This window comes from Echeneis naucrates, chromosome 22 (genome assembly GCF_900963305.1).
Source record: "Echeneis naucrates chromosome 22, fEcheNa1.1, whole genome shotgun sequence".
Taxonomy (NCBI): domain Eukaryota; kingdom Metazoa; phylum Chordata; class Actinopteri; order Carangiformes; family Echeneidae; genus Echeneis; species Echeneis naucrates.
Genome location: NC_042532.1, coordinates 12939776 through 12961618, shown reverse-complemented (window position 1 = coordinate 12961618; position 21843 = coordinate 12939776). Strand labels below are relative to the sequence as shown.

The 21843-nt window shown below is 41.2% G+C and overlaps 1 protein-coding gene across 1 annotated transcript; it reads right to left on the bottom strand.

The window, feature by feature from the left end:
- Positions 1–484: 484 nt before the first annotated feature.
- Positions 485–21364, bottom strand: begain (brain-enriched guanylate kinase-associated). The gene is made up of 6 exons (XM_029494396.1): positions 21294–21364; positions 18955–19116; positions 17137–17203; positions 6702–6809; positions 4803–4886; positions 485–2026 (listed from the first exon to the last, which is right to left on the bottom strand). The coding sequence occupies exons 1-6, from the start codon at positions 21362–21364 to the stop codon at positions 485–487; spliced, it is 2034 nt and encodes a 677-aa protein (XP_029350256.1).
- Positions 21365–21843: the final 479 nt, after the last annotated feature.

The following is a 21843-nucleotide window of genomic DNA, read 5'->3' as shown; positions in this document are numbered from 1 at the left end:
GAATCCACTTTACATAATGGATAACTCCCCCCCCCCATGAGTAATTATTATCACTCTATTACGCACATTTAAGTCTGTTATTTGTACTGTATACATTAAAGCAGAAATCAGTGGTCTTCTGTTGGTTTTACTAACAGTACTCAACACCAAAATAAAGCAAAAAGCACAGTACATTAATAAGTCTGTGCTTAATTTCTTAGGGACTATGGTTTTATCCCAGTGGCTCTGATTATTATCATCATCACGTCAACAAAAACATCGTGAACAGCTGATCCCAGGTAGCTACACTGTATCATGACAGAACAGAAAAAGTGTTGCAGACTGCATGAAACGTGCCTTGGCTAAGAGATACATAAAACAGCAACAGGTCAATGTCCCATCACACCAGGTACGCTTGCTGCGGGGAGACATACAGTACAGTACACTGAGTTAGGACTCACCATCGTCATCATGCATAAAATAAAAAAAATCCTCCTTTGTTCGTTCAGTTGAGCAGTGTACCGTAGAGCTGTGCCTTGGTCAAACTGTCCTTCCTCGTTAGTCCAGTGCTGCCAAATTTTTGGTATCTTGGAGAGGTCTTCTTTGGGAGTGCGGGGCCGACGCTGAGCGCGGAGCTGGAGCTGGGGCGAGGCCGGATGTTTGGCCGGGGGCTCGGGTAATGCTGAAGACTTGAGGCCTCGAGGGAGCTTTGATGTAAGGACTCAGCTGAGCTGTCTATGCTCAGATTCACGTAGTCCTTCTTGGTGCTGCTGGCTGCTGTCGCTCCCCCGCTGCTCTCCTTGTCTTTAGAGCTACCTGAGAGGAACAAACTGCACTCTGAGTCCTGACTGTCATCCTTGGCTCGATACAGTACAGAGGTGTTCTCCTGCTTACGGTGCTCTATGGGCTTGGGGCTGCAGCTGGGGGAAGGGGGACCCACAGCAAAGCACTGGTCCAGCATGCGGCTATGGAAGACATCATCTCCTTCTTGGAAGCTGCTGTAGAGAGACCCCTTGACCTTATTGGAGGAGCCCATGGCGAAGTGGCGCTCAGAGAAGCTGTATGGAGAGACCCGCCCCGTCATTTCGCGATAAGAAGATGAAAAGGTGTTGACGTCTTCCACACTCAGCTGTCTCCAGCGGCTGCTCAGGTCATCTTCAGAGACCTGGGCATCACCCCGACTGTCCAGAGCTCCACCTCGAGCGAGGCCCTGCGCAGTTGTGGACCCCATACTGTGAGAAGACGCCATGCGAGGGCTGCTGGAGTGGTAAGGCTCACTGAAGCATGACGCCGTCCTTGTGTAGGCTGGCGAGGGGCCCTTCTGCGGGCTCCTTGAGGTCACCATGTGCTGGGTGCTGTGGGACTTAGGGAAGCTTGGGCTGTCTTTATCGTATGAAGACATGCTCTTGCGCTCGTATTCCCCGCTGCCGCCATCTCGCCAGTCCATATAGAGCCCCTGGTGGGAGGAGGATAAGGTGCTACTGGCAGTGCGCCCACATCCGCCACTAATTCCTCCCTTCTCATCTGAGGCAAGGCTGAAGCTGGAGTAAGAGCTGGAAGCAGGGAGGCTGCCGGTGCAGAACTCATCGTGGTGGTGGAAGGACGACGGAGGTTCGTGGTGGGAGAAACTTCCAGAGTTGTAGGCCTCTTCATCTGGGTTGCTGTCTGTGGAGTTCTGAGCGTGGAGTTGAAGCAGGCTGGTGCCATGTAGGTCAACGCTTTGTCTGCGTTCTGTGTCTTGCCATCGTTCAGGGCAGTAGAGGGCTGTATCGCTGCAGTACAGGTCAGACGTCTTATAAGAAATCCGCCGGTTGAGGTGGTCAGTACTGCCTGATCCTGTGAGAAAGTCTGAATCTTGCGGCTGTGGGCTTGGCGATCGTGTTACTGGGCAACTGCTTCCTGGTTCTGGCTTCTCCAGGACCTTGGCAATTATGGATGTGGGCACGGCGTCTGAGTAATTGGAGTGGCAGATTGCTACGGTGCCTCCGCTACCCCGATTATGTTTCTCCATGTGGGAGCTGATGCGCTCCTGGAAGTCCAGTGGCAGCTGGAAAACAGAAAACAAAGAGACAAAACAAGCTTGATGAAGACGGGAAACAAAATCAAATCTACACAGGTGTGCGTTTTGTTGAACTTGTGACAAAGTGAGCCAGTCTTCAGCTTATAAAGTTCTAAAATGGGTATACAACCAGTTTGATGTAAAAATATCTCAATTCTGTGCTTTCTGTGTCTGCAGTGAAGATAATCAAAGGATTGTTCAACAAGGATTCTATGTTGTGCTGCAGAAACCGACTGATTCTCATTCTCATAAAGTCCGTATGGTCCAGGCGTGACACAACTCAGCCCCTCTAATGAACTCATTTTGTTTTTTTCCTGTTGTTTATTTATCTCTGATTGGTCATTCTATACAAAGAAATAGGAATATTAATACCATAATGGCGTGCTGAGATCTCAAATTGATTTAAATATTTCTTAGATGTACGTGAATATTTCTTCTTTCCAGTGGTTGTCTGGTTTACTCTGTTCTACCATTTCTGAGTCTCTCACTGTCTGTCTAACAAACAGCTGCTTAATCAGATTGATTGGCATGTTTGAGAAAACACTTCCTGTTTGTGTATTAAAGCTGATCAGGGTCAGTAGGAGCTGTTCCTCCCTTCTTCTCCTTCTCTTTATCATTTCATCTTTTTCTTCTGGCTCCACTGCCTTCTCAACCAAAAAGCCCTCATTCCCTCTCTCTCCCTTTTTTCTCAGTGCTTCTTCTGTTGGCCATCAAACACATCAGTTCCACAGAGTACAGCTCAGATTCAAATTAAACCAGTGCTCTGGGTCTCCAGCTGGGAATAGAAAAAAAGATAAAACACTGGCTTGGCTTTGTTAAAAAATAGAAGCTCGCCCCGGCATTAAAAAAAAGAAAAAGGAAAAACTGCATGTTTTAAGTTGAGGCTATTTTTAGCAGCCTCTGCTTCCCCAGAGGGACCAGAGATGGAAAGTAGGTGATCCTGGGGTGGTGACGGGATGCACAAGATAATATACAGTGTGTGCTCCGAGTAAGCTAGCTCAGCATTAGCTGATCTATGAGGCACATTTTAATTAAGAGTCACATAATTCTGCAATGATATTCCACGTGACATGCTCATTCAAATAAAGGGTGTATGAAGAAAATGAATTCAAGGTTCAAAATATTTAGTTTACATTTTTTTTTTATGTTTTTGTATGATGATGTCACTTATTTGTTGCATCTTGCATTTCACAGTGATAACATGACAGATTTATTTCTCACCCTTTTTTGCTTCTTGGATTTCACCCAGAGACGAACAAAATCTTATCATTTCAAGCCAATGAATTTTTCGCTCTAATAGACAAATGTTGCAAGTACCAGACAGAGCTGAGTAGCACACAGTAATTGTTTCCAGAATAAAATCTCGTTTGAAAGCCAAAAGACGCTAAAGCTACACAGTCCTGCCAGTGAAGCTCTCAAGAGCTGGTGCGTGAAATAAAACTTTGAAAAGAGTTTTTCTAGAACACTATGAATGATTTCATATTTTTGCTGCTACATCTTGTCCTGGTCTTGTACCGGTGGCTGGTTTGTTGCACACTTAAGACATAAATATATATGTATATCTGCGTAAAAGGCATGATTGAGTCAGTTGTCTGATGAAAAGGCAAATAGTATGTTAACAGCATTCTGCTGGTCCATGGGGACAATCAAATTATCCAGGCTTGCTTTTAGCAACATATCATTTGGTAAAATGGCACCCTATTCTTTCTCCTGGTTGAAACAAAATCACAAAAAGGACTTTTAAAAATCTGCAAATCTAATCTAATCTCTTTAGCGTTCTAACAAGTGAAATTCAGGCATTTACTGCATTAATTTATCTCTTTGTTGTTTCTGTTTAATGATGCCAAATGTGTAATGTACAGTACTTTGTGTAGTATAACTTTTACTTTCCGTGCATCAGGTTAGTCTTTCATTCACATGCAGACGGAGGGCACTTCAGATGGCAGACCTTCATCAGCCTGACTGACACCAGCCACGAGAGCTTATAATCTCCCATTACAGAAATAATTCAGAGCGTTTCAGTTTCATTAGTGCACTCATTACATACAGAACAACTTTGGTTTTAATGACTAAACTCTGGATCAGAGTCAGGCTGGCAGTGATACTGAGATCATAGTGAAAATAAATGTGGCCTTATTTGCTTTAAAAAAACAAACAAACTTATGTTAGATAAAACAGAAGTTTCATATTTTTTTTGACTATATTGCATAACAAAAAGCTCCACAGGCTATTCAAAAGCCAGAAATAAAAATGTGGTGGTGAAGTGCTAAGCTATCAGTGGGTTGGATATTGAACCATACTACATCCTGAGCATTGATTAAAATGTATTTTAGTGTTGGTTACCAAAAACCGTAAAGTACTGAAACTGGCCATTAAATATATAGTTTCATCATATATTTCCTGGTCGAAGTGACACAACATTTCTAATATAGGCCATTACAGATTTTCTAAAATGAAAAATCTGATAAAGAACAACTTTATATTCCCACAATTATTGGCACCAGCATCATTTCTTCAAACTTATTCTTTTTTCACATCCTTGACATTACTTAACCTAGCCTAAGTGTCTTTAATTGGCCCTACAGCCTTGACAAAGCTGCTAAATTTACATCATTTCCAGCTCTCTGATGCAGTTTAGGAAGTAAAACGCCAAAAAATGCAATCTTACTATTCAGTAATTGAATAATTCAGTGTTTTGTCAGTGAAGTTGTTTAAAAAATGATTTTAAATGTGTGCAGACTTGCCGCAGCACAGTGAAGCTCACCTCAGACATCTTGTGTGCTCTGTAGTGGGACTTGGAGCACTGCAGCAGCTGGGCTGCCAGGTTGCAGTCCTTCCTGTACAAGTCCTGGAAGAAGCACAAATATGACCAAATCACCAAACTTTAAAAATGTTTTGGCAGCCTGATGTTTAAACTTGGCATTGGACTTCGTGCACTGTTTGTTTGTAGTAATAATATATTTGTGTGGGCATTTGTTTCATGACATAATGATGGAAAACGACTGCTGAGCAATAGCTGATCCATCCACAGAAACTCGAGGAAGTCAACTGGTTAAAATGTACTTTTCGCCTTAACATGACTGTCAAACCTTTTGCTTTGGAATGTGCTCATTTTCATTAGAGCAACAATGCATTCACTCATCTCCACCGGCATGATTTATCCATTTCTCTGTGCTTTCTTCCTGAGGAGGGTGAGGGTGGTCACTGGTACAGCAGATGCTCCGTTTGGTTACTGTTCATGATTTGTGTGGGTGGTTGGCTGATTTCTTTCCCTCTAACACCTCTGGTAAATCCATCCTCTTATGAAGGTCATTTCTTGCTGCACTGGAGCTTCATCCTGACAGTGATTCCCATAACATCAAAGCCTTCCCTTTGACAGTTTCAGGCCCTCCACCAGCTGACAGTGACTGCTTTCTGAATCACTTTGTTTCTTTTCATTCTGCTGCCAGCAGACATTCAGACTCACCGTCATTTTGTGGATGTCTTTGTTAACGTGACGTGAGTGGTTCTTTGTTTTTTTTTTTAGATATATATTTTTTTTAGGAAAGAACCACAGCTCTGCGGTGGGAACATTTATTTTCAAGACAAGCTTGTAATGGCTTCATTTAAACCTGCTGTTCATGCAGTCTATTAACTAATATGCAGAGACAGATAATGAGACGATGGCCCCCTGGGCCCTGACATGTAGCCTCCCGCTCCTCTCTCTCCTCCTATGTAGGTGCATGACTTAAATTGACAGACACACAAAAGCCTTTGCTTTTATGTGTCCGATTTCACTTTGTGATCATAATGTTGCATTTTTTTCTCCACGTGGTTTCTTTGTGTTTCTAATTTTGAGTCTATTTTTGGGTGTTTGCAGTTTCTTTGCTGTCATTTTGTGTCTTTTTGCTCATTTTGCATCTTGTAGTCATTTGCCAACAAAAAAATTCTAAGAGTGGCTTCAAACAGAGGCTCTACATCTGATTGGTCCGTTCAGCACTCCATCGATCATAATAAACAACCAACTCACTCACTCACTCACTCAGGGAAACACAATGGCCCAGTTCTCCACACACTCTGCATGAACCTTGACTCCAATCAGTCTGAACAGATCTGGAGAGATTGTCAAAATACAGCGTTGCTCAGAAGCCCCATATACCAAAGAGAGAAAGTCTAACCTAACCTGGAGACCCCAGCAGAAATCACATCAGATTGCCATGTGCCCCTCTGCCCAGCTCCAGCAGCCCTCAGGATGCCCACTGATTTCACGATCACAATAAAACACAGTGCGGGACAGAGTTAATTCCCTGAAGCACAGATTTCCCAGATGCTGCGGAAATACTGTGGATATAAGACTATTGAGCAGCAGACAAGGTTTCCATCAGGAAATCATTCATCAGTTGTCATTTCCTTCTTGTGAGCTGACTGTTCTATTAGATGCTAACGGCAGAGCTGCTGCCCATTGGATCCAGATCTCTGTGGGTCTGGATGTCCAGCCTACTGATTAATGAGAGCCTGTAGGCTACATTTAATTTGTCCATGTTCTCAACCAAACATCTCTCTCACACACGCACACAGAATCTGATACTGTGGAGCAACAAAAACCTGACTTTAGGATATTGCACAGTCCTGTCAGGGATGTCAATGAAAGCTCATTTCACATGATGCCGCCCTGAGTACTCACATTGTCCTCTCTGAGCTTATTAATGGTGATCTTTGCCTCCATGAGATGGTTGTTGAGGACGATAATCTCCCGGCTGAGGGCTCTCTTCTCCTCTTCATGGTGCTGCAACTGCAGTGACAGGGAGACAATCAACAAGGGAGAAGAGAAATTGTAAAGAAAAAAAAAAGAAAACAAAGGATGAGAGTAGTATAAAGCGTAGGGGATGAGAAGAGAGGTCCAGTTTTGAAGGAATAAGTTTAACACTGAGATAACATGAGAAAGATGAGGGAACCAGAGTTGGAGGAGCGATAGAAAAAAAGAAGATGATAGAAGAGGGGAAGAAAAATGAAAGGAAGAGTCGTAAGTTAGAATCTGTCTGAAGCCAGTGGCAGGTCTTAATTAAAAGAAGATTACACTTGCCGGAGTTCATATCATATCAATTACTGTGGGAGCAAGAGAAAGAGAAGAAATAGAGTGGGGGGGGTGAGATGGGTTAGAGACAAATGAAACAGTCATTCCATTTTCAGTGATTACTGTCAAAGAAATGCAAAATGACGCCGCTGGAGTGACATTTCAGAGCCACTAACAGCTGAGCCTAATGATGCTGATGTCTGCTGGCTGGCTGGTCTGCCTCCGTCCACATTTATCTCAACAACTGTTGACCAGACTGTCCTGCAGTTCACGGTGCCCCGAGGACTGTTTCTAATGATCCTGATGGCCCTAACCTTTCGTCCATTATATCGGCTGAACATTTCTACTGCCACACATCAAGCTAATGATACATACAGCAACATATTTTATAAGCTAATAAACAGATTGCCATGGAATAGGTGAACACATCATTGACACTAACATCTGAATAAATTGGTATTTCTTCATCCATTTGTCAACTGCCCACATTCAGAGCAACTGAAGGAGATAACACGTTACAGGGACAATAAGTAGTCTTCAGATTTGGTTGGAAGGGTTTGCAGCACATCTGACTTTCATGGAGCAGATGATAATCATTCCCCCACCTTAACTCGCAGTGGGTAGCCCACCATTTGTCTTTGACTAAACTGTATGTGAAAGTTACTGCAGTAATTTTACTGTACTGTACACAACATTAGACTTCCACTCTGCAGTGCGTCCACAGATAACGAGAATAATGTTCATAATGTTTTTAGTGGCTCTTAGCTGGTTGGGTCTGGGTGATACTGCAGCACTGTCATGCTCTCAATATGGAATTATTACAATATTATGTAAGAATGGATTCAAACTGAAACAGTTAAACATTACTTCTTTCCTTTAAATAACATTATGTTTGTATATTACTGGAGCAAATCCTCTCATTTTCAAAGGATTATCAAATTCTCAATTATTTCACACTAAATTACATTTCACATGTATCGATTTCTACGATTCATGGGAACTGAGCCGTAAGTCCCAGAACTTTGACTAACTAGACTTTGGTCTGAGATCATTCAAATCATTAATTTGCATCTCATTGATTGTGAGCTGCAGTTAAAAATCCAGCCTGTAGGAGCCAGTAATGAGTTCAGCTGTCTCTGAAATTGCTTTGACTTTTCACTTGCGCGCACACACACACACACAAACACAGTAGTGATTGTAAAAACTATCACACAGCAGCAGCTGACAAATGATTTATTTCCAAGCACTCGGCTGGTCTCCTGCCCTTCTGTCTTCTAATCTCTCAATGAGGGTGATTGTTTTGAAATACAGGAGTGCAGAACCAATCTAATAGGTGGCAATTAATGTCAGTTTAAGAAATAGACCAGCATTGATATTCACATCCAATTCTGTTGGGGTCTCATTAATCTCATTAATCAGCTGTGGAGACATGTAGCTCTGTGGATGACCACACTGGGCCATGAAACTCTGTGTTTTGTCATACAATTTGTCAAAGAAAATTTGTCACTCAGCTGTTACAATGTATAAAAGTGTTACGGTGATAGTTATTTATGTCTGCACAGGAGCAGCCAAAAAAAAAAAAAAACAGCCTATGAAGTTGTCTTTGATTGTAAGCTAATAAATGTCTTTTTATATGACCAGAAAATTAGCTAAATGCTTCACTATGTTCACTAGCCCATTAGCCAACAGTGAGTTTCGAAGAAAATTTCAGAGTGACACTGATACACAACAGTGCAAACGGAGGCCAATTAATCAAAAAAATGAAAGTAACAAACAGGAGAGCCATGGCGCCTTCTGCGTTTTCATTCAGCGTGCCTGAAAAATACAACTTTTCGCTAAATGCTGCAGTTTCTTGCACTGATGTCTCCTTTTTCTGCCATCACCTTCAGAAACTTCAGAAAGATTCAGGATGTTCAGAAAGCGGCTCTAAAATGTTCATATCATGGAAAAAGATTAATTAGCGCAGCTTTAAATTTAGTAAGCAGTGCAACCAGCGTCTGTTTCCTTCATGACCCCCATCACCATCAGAAATGATTCCTCAAATGTCTAAAAGATATAAATGTATTTGGAACAAAACAAACAAGTGTTGCTTGCTTGGATCTTCTACCTTACCTATACTCATGATTAGTGGCAACGCTTTTTTACTTATTGGATTAAATATAAACAGAGCCAAGTCTTAATAGGGGGCAGCATGGCAGCACAGTGGTTAGCACTGTTGCCCAGCACCAAGAAGGCCTGGGGCCCATCATGTTTGGGTTAACTGTCTGGAGGTCTGAGTGTGAGTGTGAGTGGTTGTTGGTCTCTGTCTGTCTCTGTGTGTTGGCCCTGTGATGGGCTGGTGACCTGTCCAGGCTGGACCCCACACTCACCCAGTGTGAGCTGGGATTGTGAACTGGAAACAGATAAAGCGGTAGAAGATGATGATGAGCAGGATCATGTGCTACATTTTAGAGAACAGTGGTGTCATTTTAATTACAGTGTTATGATCCGGTGGAGGAATTACAGCCGAGTACACTGACTTTGGCTATCTCCTCTTGTCACACTTAGTCGGATACACAGGCTCTCATCAAGATGTTTTATCAGTTAGTGCCACACATAAACAGCATCAAGGAAAATTTATATGCAAATGTTCACTATCACATATAAGGAGACTGACCCGATTGAGGTGGAGGAGGGATATTGTTTCTCATGAGTTGCTGCGATTTGTGTAATACATCTTCTAGTGACTGACCAGTTAACACACATTTAAATCCCGTCTGAGCTAACAAGGACTGAGTCAGTAAGAAATTCATAGAACAAACAATTACAAAAAAAATAAATAAAAAGAGCTTGCTTCAATTATTGACCATTGACCAGGATGATTGTTGAAGTGAGAGCAGAATAACAAAGTGAAAAAGCTTTCTTTTATTCTGCTTCTGGACAACAAACGAAGGCTGAATCCTATGAGGTACACTTACTGTGGGCTCGGTTCAAAGACGAGAGCAGAACATTTCTCTCCAGTTCAATACGGGTTTATTTTGGGCGAAGGGAGTAAGGAGAAAGGAAACAAATTGGATTTTCAAACCTCATTAAAAGCTATTTTCAAATCAAGACAGCACAGCTAATGACCCCCCTGAGGAAAGCTTATTCTAAAACTACACAACGATTACAACAGTCGAGGGGCCCTCAAATAGTTGAGCAGTGGACACAGTGCGGGTGAGAAACAATATCCAGCAGACAGAGTGATTACTGTCCATATCGACTTTCTGTGCAGGGCTTGTGATGTTTTTTACAGTAAATATGCCTTAAATCCTCATTTTTTGACTGACAGAAAGAAAAGGATGAAAGGCCAGATCCAGGGCCTCACTTTCGTTTAGTTTTATCTCTCCAGCAGCCATCACGCCTCAGTTCATGAACTGGAAAAGCATAAATCCGATCAACGCCAACTTTCACATAAATAAGCTTTTTCTTTCTTACAGTAAATGTTGCAGGTGTGAACACAGACTTACTCGGGAAACCACAAAGCTTGAAAAGAAAAACTGAGCTAAAATGGACTTAAAATAGTCTCCGTTTGCTGCAAAGCCTTTCAAGATAACACTGTTGTTTCCCTGATATTTTCATAATAGTACCTTTTTATTGAAACTGGCGCCTTTTAAGGCTCTCAAGGTCACCTTACAGGGGAGAATAGAAAGCAAAGCAACTCAATATACAACTTGTCTCTTTTTGCAGAGAAATGTAAAAACACTTACATCTTGGTTCTCAAGATGTAAGTGTTTAAAAATAGGCCATAAACATATAGTTATACTTTACAATGGCTCCATATCCTCCAAAATCAGCAGGGCGTTGTTGTAGTCAGTTACTAAGAAAGGAATAAAGGCTACATGTTTTCTGGGACTACATTTGACCGCAGCTTATCAAACAATTGTTGCTCTATTGAGCGTGGGATTCAAAATAAACTACACTGCCCGTGTTCATTATTACGAAGGGACGTTCCACTCAGTGCAATACTGGAGCTCAATAATGTGTTGATAATAGTTTATGGACAGCAATGGAGCTTTGTGGCACAGAGGAATAAGCTATGTCGGGAATTGGCTACACACAAAATGCTTATTAATGCTTCATTGTTGTTTTTATCTCTTCATAGTTTATTTGTTTTCTTCAACAATAAACCATCTGAATTATTGTTTACTTACGTTTTGACTCAAAATAACTGACCATATTAAATGAATTGGTGGGCACTAAATGTACAGAATGGAAATCGATGGTTGAATGTGACATATGAATGTTTTCTTGTTGTTGTTTGTTCATTTGGGTGAGAAACACAGATTTTTTGGGATTAAGGGTTAACGTCTCATTTTTCAGCAGTTAATAATTATGTTCATTTACATCTGCCCTGGTTTCACTGTTCTGTAGCTTTCCTGCGTGTGATTGTCACATTTTACAAAATCGTTCTAATTAACATCTATTGTGATAATGACACTAATTAGTGCGCTGCAGACAGCCCTTATAGCTGCTCAACACATACAGACTGGTACGCTTTCACAGAGTAACACATTATTGACCACCTTTCACACAGGTCACCACAGATGAAGAAGCCATTATTTACTTTTGGCTATTCTTTTTGATACAGAAGTTTCAAAACAACAATTAATGCTTCTCTTGTGTCAGGTTTCCATGAATACTCTGTTTATATCCAAACTGCTCCCTCTGACGTTTCCTTCTTCTTGCATTTCAATATCAGCTCCAAAAACAATTAAAATAAAATGCTAAAATGCATTGATCCTGGATCAAATGATAATGATATTATTACACAGACACTTGGCTAAGAAAGAACCAGTCAGAAGCCCCAGAGATTAGACTGAGCCTGTGGTTCACAAATAAGCATAAACAACTCAGATAGCCTATGACAGGCAATAGATTTGTTTATCTGGATAGAAATGAAGTGCATTCCAAGAGCCGGGGGAACCACACAGCCAGTGATATTTCATTATTGATTATCTTATTGATTTATCCTTCAATTGGGGAATGATTTTAGTCTATAGAACATGAAACATAAACACAAACGTCCATCAAGGGTTTTAAAATAGCTTATTTTCAACCAATAGTCAGTTCTGAACTGAAGCAGCATATTTCCTCCAAAAAACTACAGGAACGTCCCAATGTTCCTCTTCTGCTTCTTTTAGCTGACTTTATTTTATGTTATTTATTTTTTATAGTTTTGTGAAATATGCTCTAGATCAGATATTGGGGATTAGCTCAAATTTGCTCAAGGCAATCACAAATAACTGTTTAGCCACATGAAGGAGGCCCGGCCAAAGAGACTTATGGGGGTAAAAATAGTAGTTTCCAGCACCACGGACAGCTCCGTCCCTGAATAACTGGAATATGAGCATCTTCTTAAAAGAACAGGTGAATGCTTTAGATGAATTATCTGGATACCTAACAATTAGACATTAGAGTTCTCAGTCTTTCAGGTAAGCAGGGTGTAATTTAGGAACCCAACACAAAAAGGCCAACTGACTAACAATTGTATGCAAATATGTCTTTACTGCTTGAATGAGCACCGTCTCAGTGGGTGGATAAAGATTCATCTGAACTCACTGAAAATTCTCAAAAGACACTATAACTAAGCCAACACATTCACTGCCAAAACATGCTTCAGCACAGTGATTTAGTTATTTGTATAGACAGATAATGTATAATTCCATCAGTGCAGCTTCCTCTGCAGCACAGTTTATCTACAGATCAGATTCACAATGACTGCAGCTACTCCAATGTCATCACAATGTGCAACTGTCACTCCTCCCAGGCGCTAATCTCTTCACTTGCTCTTTATGAAATTGTTTTATTTGTCGCCTTTTCAGTTGACCTTGCCAGCTCAGGCCTCTCAGAACTTTTAATGACGTGTCTGATTTGATTGGAGCTGCCTTTGTCGCTTACCTGCCTGAGCTGTCTTCTACAAAGGAACATAACCCAACCCCCCCCCCCAACTCCTCTCAAAACGCCATTGCATGACATGACATCAAAAGAAATGGCAATCCCAATGAGGCCTGCCTCCCCCCTGAAAAAATAAAATAAATTAATTAATGGAAAATTCCATACTGTCTCTAGCCATGAAGATTGAGTTGCTCCAATTTGAAAAGCTGCCAGTTTCACGACTAGAATACACTGATGTGTGATTCTAATGTAGGAGGGCGCACGCTGCGGTCTCTCAGTCTGCTAGTAGTACGGCGACGCAAGAAGGTTTACATTTGAACATATCAAATCATGGTCTGGAAACGCTGGAAGAGGGAGGCTGTTGTAAATGGCTTTCATCTGAACATACTGTGCTGTGTTTCATGTCAGAGTTGACTTATCACAATTTTCATGCCTCACTGCGCCACCAGCATGCAGAAAAATCCAGCCAGAAAATCTGCCACAAATCAAAACAGCCATTCACTGTAGCTTCTGCGAACAAATGACTCCTGGTGATATCTTTTGGGGGCATCAACTGATTACTAATCAGACTGGATATATGTTATTTTTCAACATTTCTCTTTAAGTAAAATGTGGATTATGAGCATGCATGCACTGACTGAAGCAAGACAAATATGTTTTTGACTTTGAAATGTAAGACATTTGTTTGCCCCGCGACTAAAAACGTTGTCTTATATTCCAGTAAAAGACAAATTTACAACAAATATTTTTGCAGCATTCCTAGCCTAGCAACATCTTCAGCTGATCCCTGACTTCCACATGAAGTTAGAAGATAATGAACACATCATTGCCAGCACCGTGTGAGCTGTGAAATCCATCAATATCCATCTTCATCCGCTTATCCGGGGTCGGGTCGTGGGGAATATGAACATCATTCTTGCAAATGTGCTGCTACATTTTTTTATCTGGTAAGTTGGTGGTTAACCTGCTGGAACTATTTCTTGGTGAATAACTGCCAAGAGCGGCGTCTTTCCAGAGTTGTTTCATCACTATCAGGTGGCAAAGCAACTGGCAGAAACAGACTTTAGAAACTTTAACTTGAAACTTTTGCTGCTATGTGTCTGTCAATCAAACCAAAAGACGCTTTCTGGTGACCCTGTGAAGTAGTGCGGGATCATGTGACCATCAGTTTTAGCAAGCAGTCAAATTATCCACAGAGATCTCCTCCCCTGCATAACAGCTGGACCAGGGGATTAACACGGGTAGAAAGACGGTATAAAGCAGTTTCATGCTAAAATAAATGCTTCACAGATGGTGTTTGGCAGACAAGGACAGTCTGAGAGTGTAAAGTAGCATAAACACTGTAGTTCAAATGATGAAAAGTAAAAAAAAAATATATCATAAAAAATGCTTTAAAAGACAATTTGCAAATAAGATATTACATCACTGACAGGCAGTCAACTGAGACAGGCTGCTGTCAATCAATATTCCAATTATTACTTTAGTTACAACTTTAATGCTTTTGCAGTTTTTAATAGAAATGATCATGAAAGCAATCAAACAGAAAACCTCCTGCCAAAAGAAATGCATTTTTGTCTCACTATTTAGCTCATCATGGGTCAATATGCTAGTCAACTGACTGGTGGTGTCCTAATAACTTGACAGAGTCTGATTCCATCAGTGTGTATGTCCCGGGCAGACAAGCCCTGTGGATCAAACTTCTGATGAGATTACGGTCCACTTTAATCAAGACAGTGTAAGTCATAAGGATGGACCCTGCTGTAGAGCCGCTTCATCTTCTGCTCTGTTTCTGCCTGATGAGAGGTAAATCTGAGGCTGAACTTGGGGAAAACTCTCTGGGAACCTCTCAACCTGAAGTGATTGGACAGCTGCTGCTGAGGTGACCAAAACAGCAGTTAGCTATAATCGTTTTCTAACAGGGTTGCATTGCAGAAAAGACCAATTACTTTAGACATTGATTGCGCTCCCTGTCTTTGATGATGTAATTGCTTTGAGAGGGATGAGAGTAGTTTTGCTGCTAAATAGGTGTGTTCAAATAGATTATAGCAGATTTCTCATTTCTTAGAAAAGAGACAGGGGATGAGAGAGAGCAGAGAATATAAGTCACACTCATTCTTAAATGTTGCAGTATGTATGACACCATCATTTATCACCATGTCATTACTGCATCTGAGGGTCTGAAACTTAAGTGTATATTGATATTCAGCCTCTCAGCTTTAAATGCCAGTCTGGCATTTTTCCAGCTTCTTCCCTTTCAACAGAGGGCAAGGCCTCTCAGCATGGCTCCTAATGCTCCACACAATGCAATAATTAAATTATGTTTGAATATGCGGGTGGTGATCAAATCACACTCAACACTTTTTTGTGTGTCTGTATTGTGTACCTCCAGGGTGAAAGAGTTATAAAGTGGATACATGCAGTGCTTTTGTTTGTGACCGGCAGCTGGTACGTTTAACAAAACACCCCTAGTTTAATCAAAAGATGAGGAACTGTGGTAGAGAATGAATCCTAGATATTATGCTCATGCATGGCTTTGGTACCAAGGACCAGGGCTTTAATGGTGCACTATAGAAACAGAAGCCCGATTGCATGTTTCACTCATAAAGCTACCGTGTTGCATTCAATATCCCAACCTTAGTGTTGTGAACAACTAAACCTAACCATAATGAGGCTGATTCGTTCTAAAGTTGCTAAAAGGGTGTTATATGAGAACAGGTTCTTTCATATTTGTTGTGTTGGTCTAACCACTTACAAAGATTTGTCTATAATATCTATTATAATCATTTCTAAGAGGAAAAGTGGAAAGCTTACATAAACTCTCCCTAGGATCATTTTGTAGGAAATGTCCTATCACCTTAAGATTTTGCTTGACTGATATACTGATAATAGCAAGCTGGTGAGAAAAGTTATGCCTTGTAGAAATCTGTTGAGAGCATAATTTCAAATGTTTTTCCTGGCAAACTGGGTGATTTTGGAAACTTGCTACAGCTCTAGTTCACACCTCTGATTGGCTTCCTGGCTTCCTGTTCTAATAACAGCAGATATCAATGTTGGGGTTTATGCTGACTGAACCAGAAAAGACTTAAGGAACATAACGTAAGCATACTGCCATCAAACTATTCAGCAAATCACAGAGTTTTAAAGATAAAATGTACATGGTTCCTTTAACAGGGTAAAAATCCTTTGACTATCTCTAACTTTGCACCAAAGAACATTAGTATCATCTTTTCAAGCTGCTTGAACTGAAAACATGATAAATTGTTTACAGTACAACGTGTGAAGCTCAGCGATGTGTTGCTGCCAAGACAACAACTTTTTCTTGGCTGTCCTTGTTTAACAGCAAGTGCAATTTTAGAGGAAAAGAGAAAGAGCTTTATACAAAAGCAAAACTGTAAGTAATGGTTTCCTAGTAACTACATGACTTTATGTTGCTGAGGTCAAGTTTTGGGTCACAAGCTGTTTAGTGCAATGTGTGTGCGTGTGTGTGTGTGTCCATAGGTTCACAGATCCCAAACACCTCCTTACATCTATTATAAGTCTTACTGAGAACTCTGTGCCACTTGCAGAAACCATTAGGACTCTGCACTTCTTGCTAATATCGCTGGAAAAAACCACAGCATCAGAAAACTGAAGGCTTGAGAAGCTGAAACTACATTCATGTAGATCTGTCATCTGCGGTGGAGGAAGCAGTGACATGTTTACTTTTGTAAAAACACACAAAAAAAGCACCACAGGTAAACCATTGCAAGTAAATAAATTAAGTTGTAAGATAATTTGCGCTGAATTCAAAGTAAAACAAAAAGGTATTATCAGAAAATTTTATTTTTAACACTTTGTGATATAAAAAGTGTGGGAATGCACATATGCAAAGGATTCAGCTGAAAAATTCCATATTTTATCTATTTCAACCTAAAATCTGGTCTGTTCTCAATATTTTCTCTCTGCCAGAGAAAGCCATCTCTGGACATAATCAAGGTTGTTTTTGATGTTTTGCAGCAACATCTCTTTGCAGAGCAGGATATGCTTTTGGACCGGATAACACTATAGATAGTGTTTGGCTTTGATGCTAATATATTACTTTTAGTAATGTGAATTTAGAGCCGCTAACACCTCAGCAGACATCTCTTACCGTCCTGTGCATCTTGTCCTCCAAATCCTGGTTGATCCTCTGTAGAGCTGCATAGCTACTCTGAATCCTAAAAGGGCAGAAAAGAAAAGAGTTGTGCTGTATCCCCCCAAAAAAATAAAAAATAAATCAAATCACAACATATGATGCTTTGATGTGATGATGTGTTGATTTGACCGTTACTGACTGTAACCCTGAACAATCTCCACATAACCTCTGACAGAAACGGTGAAGGCGCACGTCACTGATTCTGTCTTGCTTTTGTACCTCTTGACAATGAATTGTGAATTTCGCTTTGATTTAAGCAGCCACTGCTGCTCTTTGGTTGACTTACAGTACATTAGGGACTGCCTACTTGTTAACTTGTTCTTGGTATTTTTATCATGTCACATTAACTCCTATGCCTTAGAGCAGGTTCATAAATCAGCATTTATGACTCCATTAGCCAGACTGACATGGAGAGGGTGGGAAATGGAGCCAAAACCAGAAAACAAATCATAAAACAAAGAGCTGAAAGAGCTTTAAGAAGGTAAGCAAGGGGTGTAAATAATAAATGGCAACGGAAGAGGGGTTCACTGATTGGTAGAGAGCAAAACCAGCCATTATGTGAGGCAGCGCTGAGTGCTGGTGCTGATTTCAGAGGGGCTCTTTCCTGAGCGCAAGTCTCACAGGCAGCAATTCCTGTCCAACAACAAGCTCCATCAATCACTCAGATGGTTAAAATTAGGGAGAGGGCTGGGCGCCGGCAATCATAACAAAAAAAGATGGGATTTGTGCACAGCCTGAGAGGATCAGACTTAACGTGCTCCATAATTTCTGCTTTCCAAGTTTGTAGCCAGAGATGAGCTACAAGGAAAAGTTTCACTTCTATTTAAACAGAATATTTATCCAATTTATTTTCTCCATGGGCACATAGAACGCTTCATTCTGTCTGACTACAATATTTGTAGATAATCTTTTTGCTCTGAAGGTACCATTATGCTAAATGAAAATAGCTGGAGGGCCTCTCATGTATTTGTTATTAAGCTACAGCTCCTTCTCCTTGTTGAAATAATACATTAAGACTGATTCCCAAGTTATTAGATAATGCCAAATTTATTTTTTTGCCCTGAAGTGTGAATATATATATCACTCTCCATCCTATGCAGTGAAAGGGAGCCCTATGATGATAATGTATTGGTTTTCAATAACAAAAGGGCTTGTTATAGATCACAGGGCAGCAGAACCTCCCACAAACTATAAAGCTCTTCATTGAGTATATGTCACCATTATCATACAAATTGCACATATAAACACATAAACACATGAATATTTATGCTCATTTACACTATTCAATCAGCGGGCAGGTGTTTCCGTCAAATGGGTGATACTCAACCATTCAGTAAAACCTCAGAATAAAGTAAATTCAATTACCTTACTTTAAGAGTTTAGCTTACTATGAACTGAAAATGCGACATGGTTAAGGTCAGGGAAAGATAGCAATTATGGATGATTATGGTCAAGGTGAGATTAAGATCAAGCAAACAAAACAGAGGGATCACAGTTAGGGTTTAGAAAAAGCCATCAAATCTTCGCACATGGAGCCAACTCAAAAATGCTACTCTGCATCAGATGGTCACCACAAGAGCAGTGACCTGGACCCGGGGAAATGACTGCTATCACACGGGCAGGAAGCCCGTGTGATAGCAGTCGTAATTATTAGGCAAATAAGGCCCATTCTCTCATAAATAATTAGAAAATATCACACCATTGACATCACAATCACGCACATGTACAATACAAAAAGCCAATCAGCTCACAGGGTCACACGTGCACACACACCTGCGTAGCTTCTCTGTGAATTTCTCCAGCTCCTCCTGGGCCCGTCGCAGCTCCGTCTCGAGGTACTGCCGAGTGGAGTCGAACTCTGTTTCCACCATCTCTAGTTTGTGGGTAGTGTAGGAGAGGCGCTTACGGAGGTCATCCTTATGGTCGTGGAACGAGCTGAGCGGGCAGCAAAGAGAGAGTTTAGCGTAAAGGATTTGAGCAGACACAGTCACGGTGAAGCTGGACAGCCACTGGCGTCAGAAGCTCTTAGAGTCATCGAGCCAAACAAAGAGAGGGAGAGACAGAGAGAGACAAAAGAACAGAAAAGGGTAATAGAGTAAGTACGTGTGCAGGTGTTTGTGCGAGAGAGAGGGAAAGGATGAAGTGTTGCACGAGTGTAATTTGGTTTGGAGAGAGCCAGTTCCCAGGCAGGGGAAGGCAGGGAGACCAGTGGGGAGGAGGAGATGGATGGAAGAGGAATACTAATCATTTCCCATTCACACGGAAGGAGAGGCGCAGGAAGGAGCTCCCATTGGTGTAGAATGTGTGGTGTGAATTCCCTTACACACAACCCTTCTTGGTTCTCTGAAAGAAAAGCAGGGGGTTGTTGCCCCCAGACACAGACCACGGATGATTCACAGAAGAAGAGGTGGAAATACAGAATGGCTTTGTGTGTGAATGAGGTTTAAAAGAGGGTTGGAAGAGCTGAAAGAAAGCATGAAATGGGCGTGAGAGAGAGAGGCCAACTCCATCACCATGAAAAATAACATCACACCAGGTAGGGATCAATATTTCGGCCGTGTTTTTGATGCAGGTTTTAGTGCACGGGATGAAATCACACCAACAGGCTTGACTGAGGGAATGGATGTGGTAATGAAAGGCTAGAGATGGGCAGCAGGGGCTGTGTGTGCGCGCTCTGAGGGATTTAGCGTTTTGCCAGACTGATGGAAACGCGGCTCACAGATGTTTGACGACTCGGCTCTCGGCATCCAGCAGGTGCTCCTCCAAGTTCACCTCGGCAGAGCCTCAAATAAGAAGCTGACACTAAAGGAGGATAGAATGGTGACCAAAGAAGGACTCATAGGCTCCATGTCCAATGGAGGAAGCTTAATGTTTCAGTGGTTGGTTTCAGGTCAAGCTGTAAGCTTCACCAGTATCTGCAGCGGAGGAAAAAAAAGCCCATAGATATAGACCCTGATACTAGACAAGCAGATGAAGCTCTGATTCTTTAAACAACACATATTGTTGATGAAAATAATGAGGAACATTTTGAAAAACAGGCCTCTCTGAGTTCTTAATGAGAGTGTAGTGAGAAATTTCTCAACAGTCTTATCATCCCTTCATTCAACATACAGATTTAGATTTGGGATTCACTTTCTTGTTATATTTGTGCATCAGGCACAGAGCTCGAGATGGTTAGCTTGTTTTCTGAAAAAGAACAGCACAGCCTGAGACCAGCTGCGCATCTCACTTATATAATGTGAACTAGGACATACATGTTAAGCATTACTTTGGAGTTTTGTGGGGTGAAACTGCAACTATTTGTTAGCAAAGACGGGGAGCAGAGCAGAGTTGGCAATTGAAATAAAATGACATCTTGTACACATTTTAGTGTTTAAACTAAGAAGTTGCTTTACTAGACTGTACAAACGGTGGAAGCAGATTTGTGGTCTGGTGAAAGCCAGACTCTATGCTACGTTAATCTCACTGTCTGATTCATGGCAGTACATTCTCCCCTAGATGGCAACTTAGTCACTTAAGTAAGAGGTTTCTTGCTTGTATGTAAAACTAAAATATTTGGAGGAGTTGGGAAGGAGCGGTGACTGCTGAAATGCGGCCGCCAGGTTTGGAAACAGCACCGGTCAAAAACAGTGTCATAGATTAGTTTAGTTAATTCATCCACAACGCTGAGGCCTGCAGCTTCAACACACCAAGCCTGTGTGGTGCTACAACAAGACAAAATCTTTACAACGTTTCTGCGGTCTAACAGCTGCAAGTGATGTTGTAAAATCACATGGCAAAAAGCCAGGGAGCTATTCTAAGTGCATGTGCATGTGAAAATTGCTCTTGGCTCTTATCAGCAAGTATTGCTAGATTAATTAAGTCTGAGAAAGCAGCCATTGATTTCTTTAGGGCATTACATTTGGCATCCAGGTGTGTAAGACTGATGTTGTAAAAATACTGTGCGTGTCAGCTGATACATGATGAGGATGTATGAAGATAAATGGTGAAAATGAATGCATGCCACATTATGTTTTAATGGCTTTTTAATGGTCATGACCTCCCAGTGAGAATCCGCTTCCATTTGTCAAAACTAATGAAATGAATTCCTCAATGAGACTGACTTATCTTACCTTCTTTTCTGATGTTTGCAACCATTTCTCTGGGTTTTGAGGGCAGTTTTGCCAATATATATCTTTTTCATATTTTTCTCTCTGCTTCGGCTCTCATGTGTGTATCGTTGTTGCCTCTGCTGCTGCTGCTGCTGCTCGCTGGCTGAATGTTGAAGCCAAGTTTGAACTCTAACCACAAACCAACAGCAAAAGTTCTAAGTCTTGCCTGGGGAGGCAGATAGGAGTTGGCTATCTGTGGTGACCCTGGCAAGAGAGCAGAGAAAAACAGCTTTGAAGTCCCAAGGATTTAGTAGCACATTTAGTTCTGTTGATGCCAAAAAAAGAAAAGCCAATGAGCCAGTTTGGTGTAGAGCTGAGGGATCAACAAGATAAATTTAGTAAGCAAACATAAGTAGTACGCAATAAATTCAATTGTTGTACACTTTATGGTAAAGAATCTGTGCACTATGATCTAAAATACATACATACCAAGAAATGGCAACAAATCAAAGGAATCGGCTGCTCTGCAAGTTGAAATATCAGTATTTCTATTAGTTGAGTCTTCCTTTTA

What these genes read in the sequence shown, in the direction of transcription:
- begain (XM_029494396.1), bottom strand. Translation starts at nt 21,364, where the DNA reads ATGAAAAAGATATATATTGGCAAAACTGCCCTCAAAACCCAGAGAAAT. An exon ending in TGCAAACATCAGAAAAGAAG is followed by an intron (nt 19,117 to 21,293) that starts GTAAGATAAGTC and finishes CTGCCCGCTCAG; the next exon opens with CTCGTTCCACGACCATAAGG. An exon ending in GAGCACACAAGATGTCTGAG is followed by an intron (nt 2,027 to 4,802) that starts GTGAGCTTCACT and finishes TCTGTTTTCCAG; the next exon opens with CTGCCACTGGACTTCCAGGA.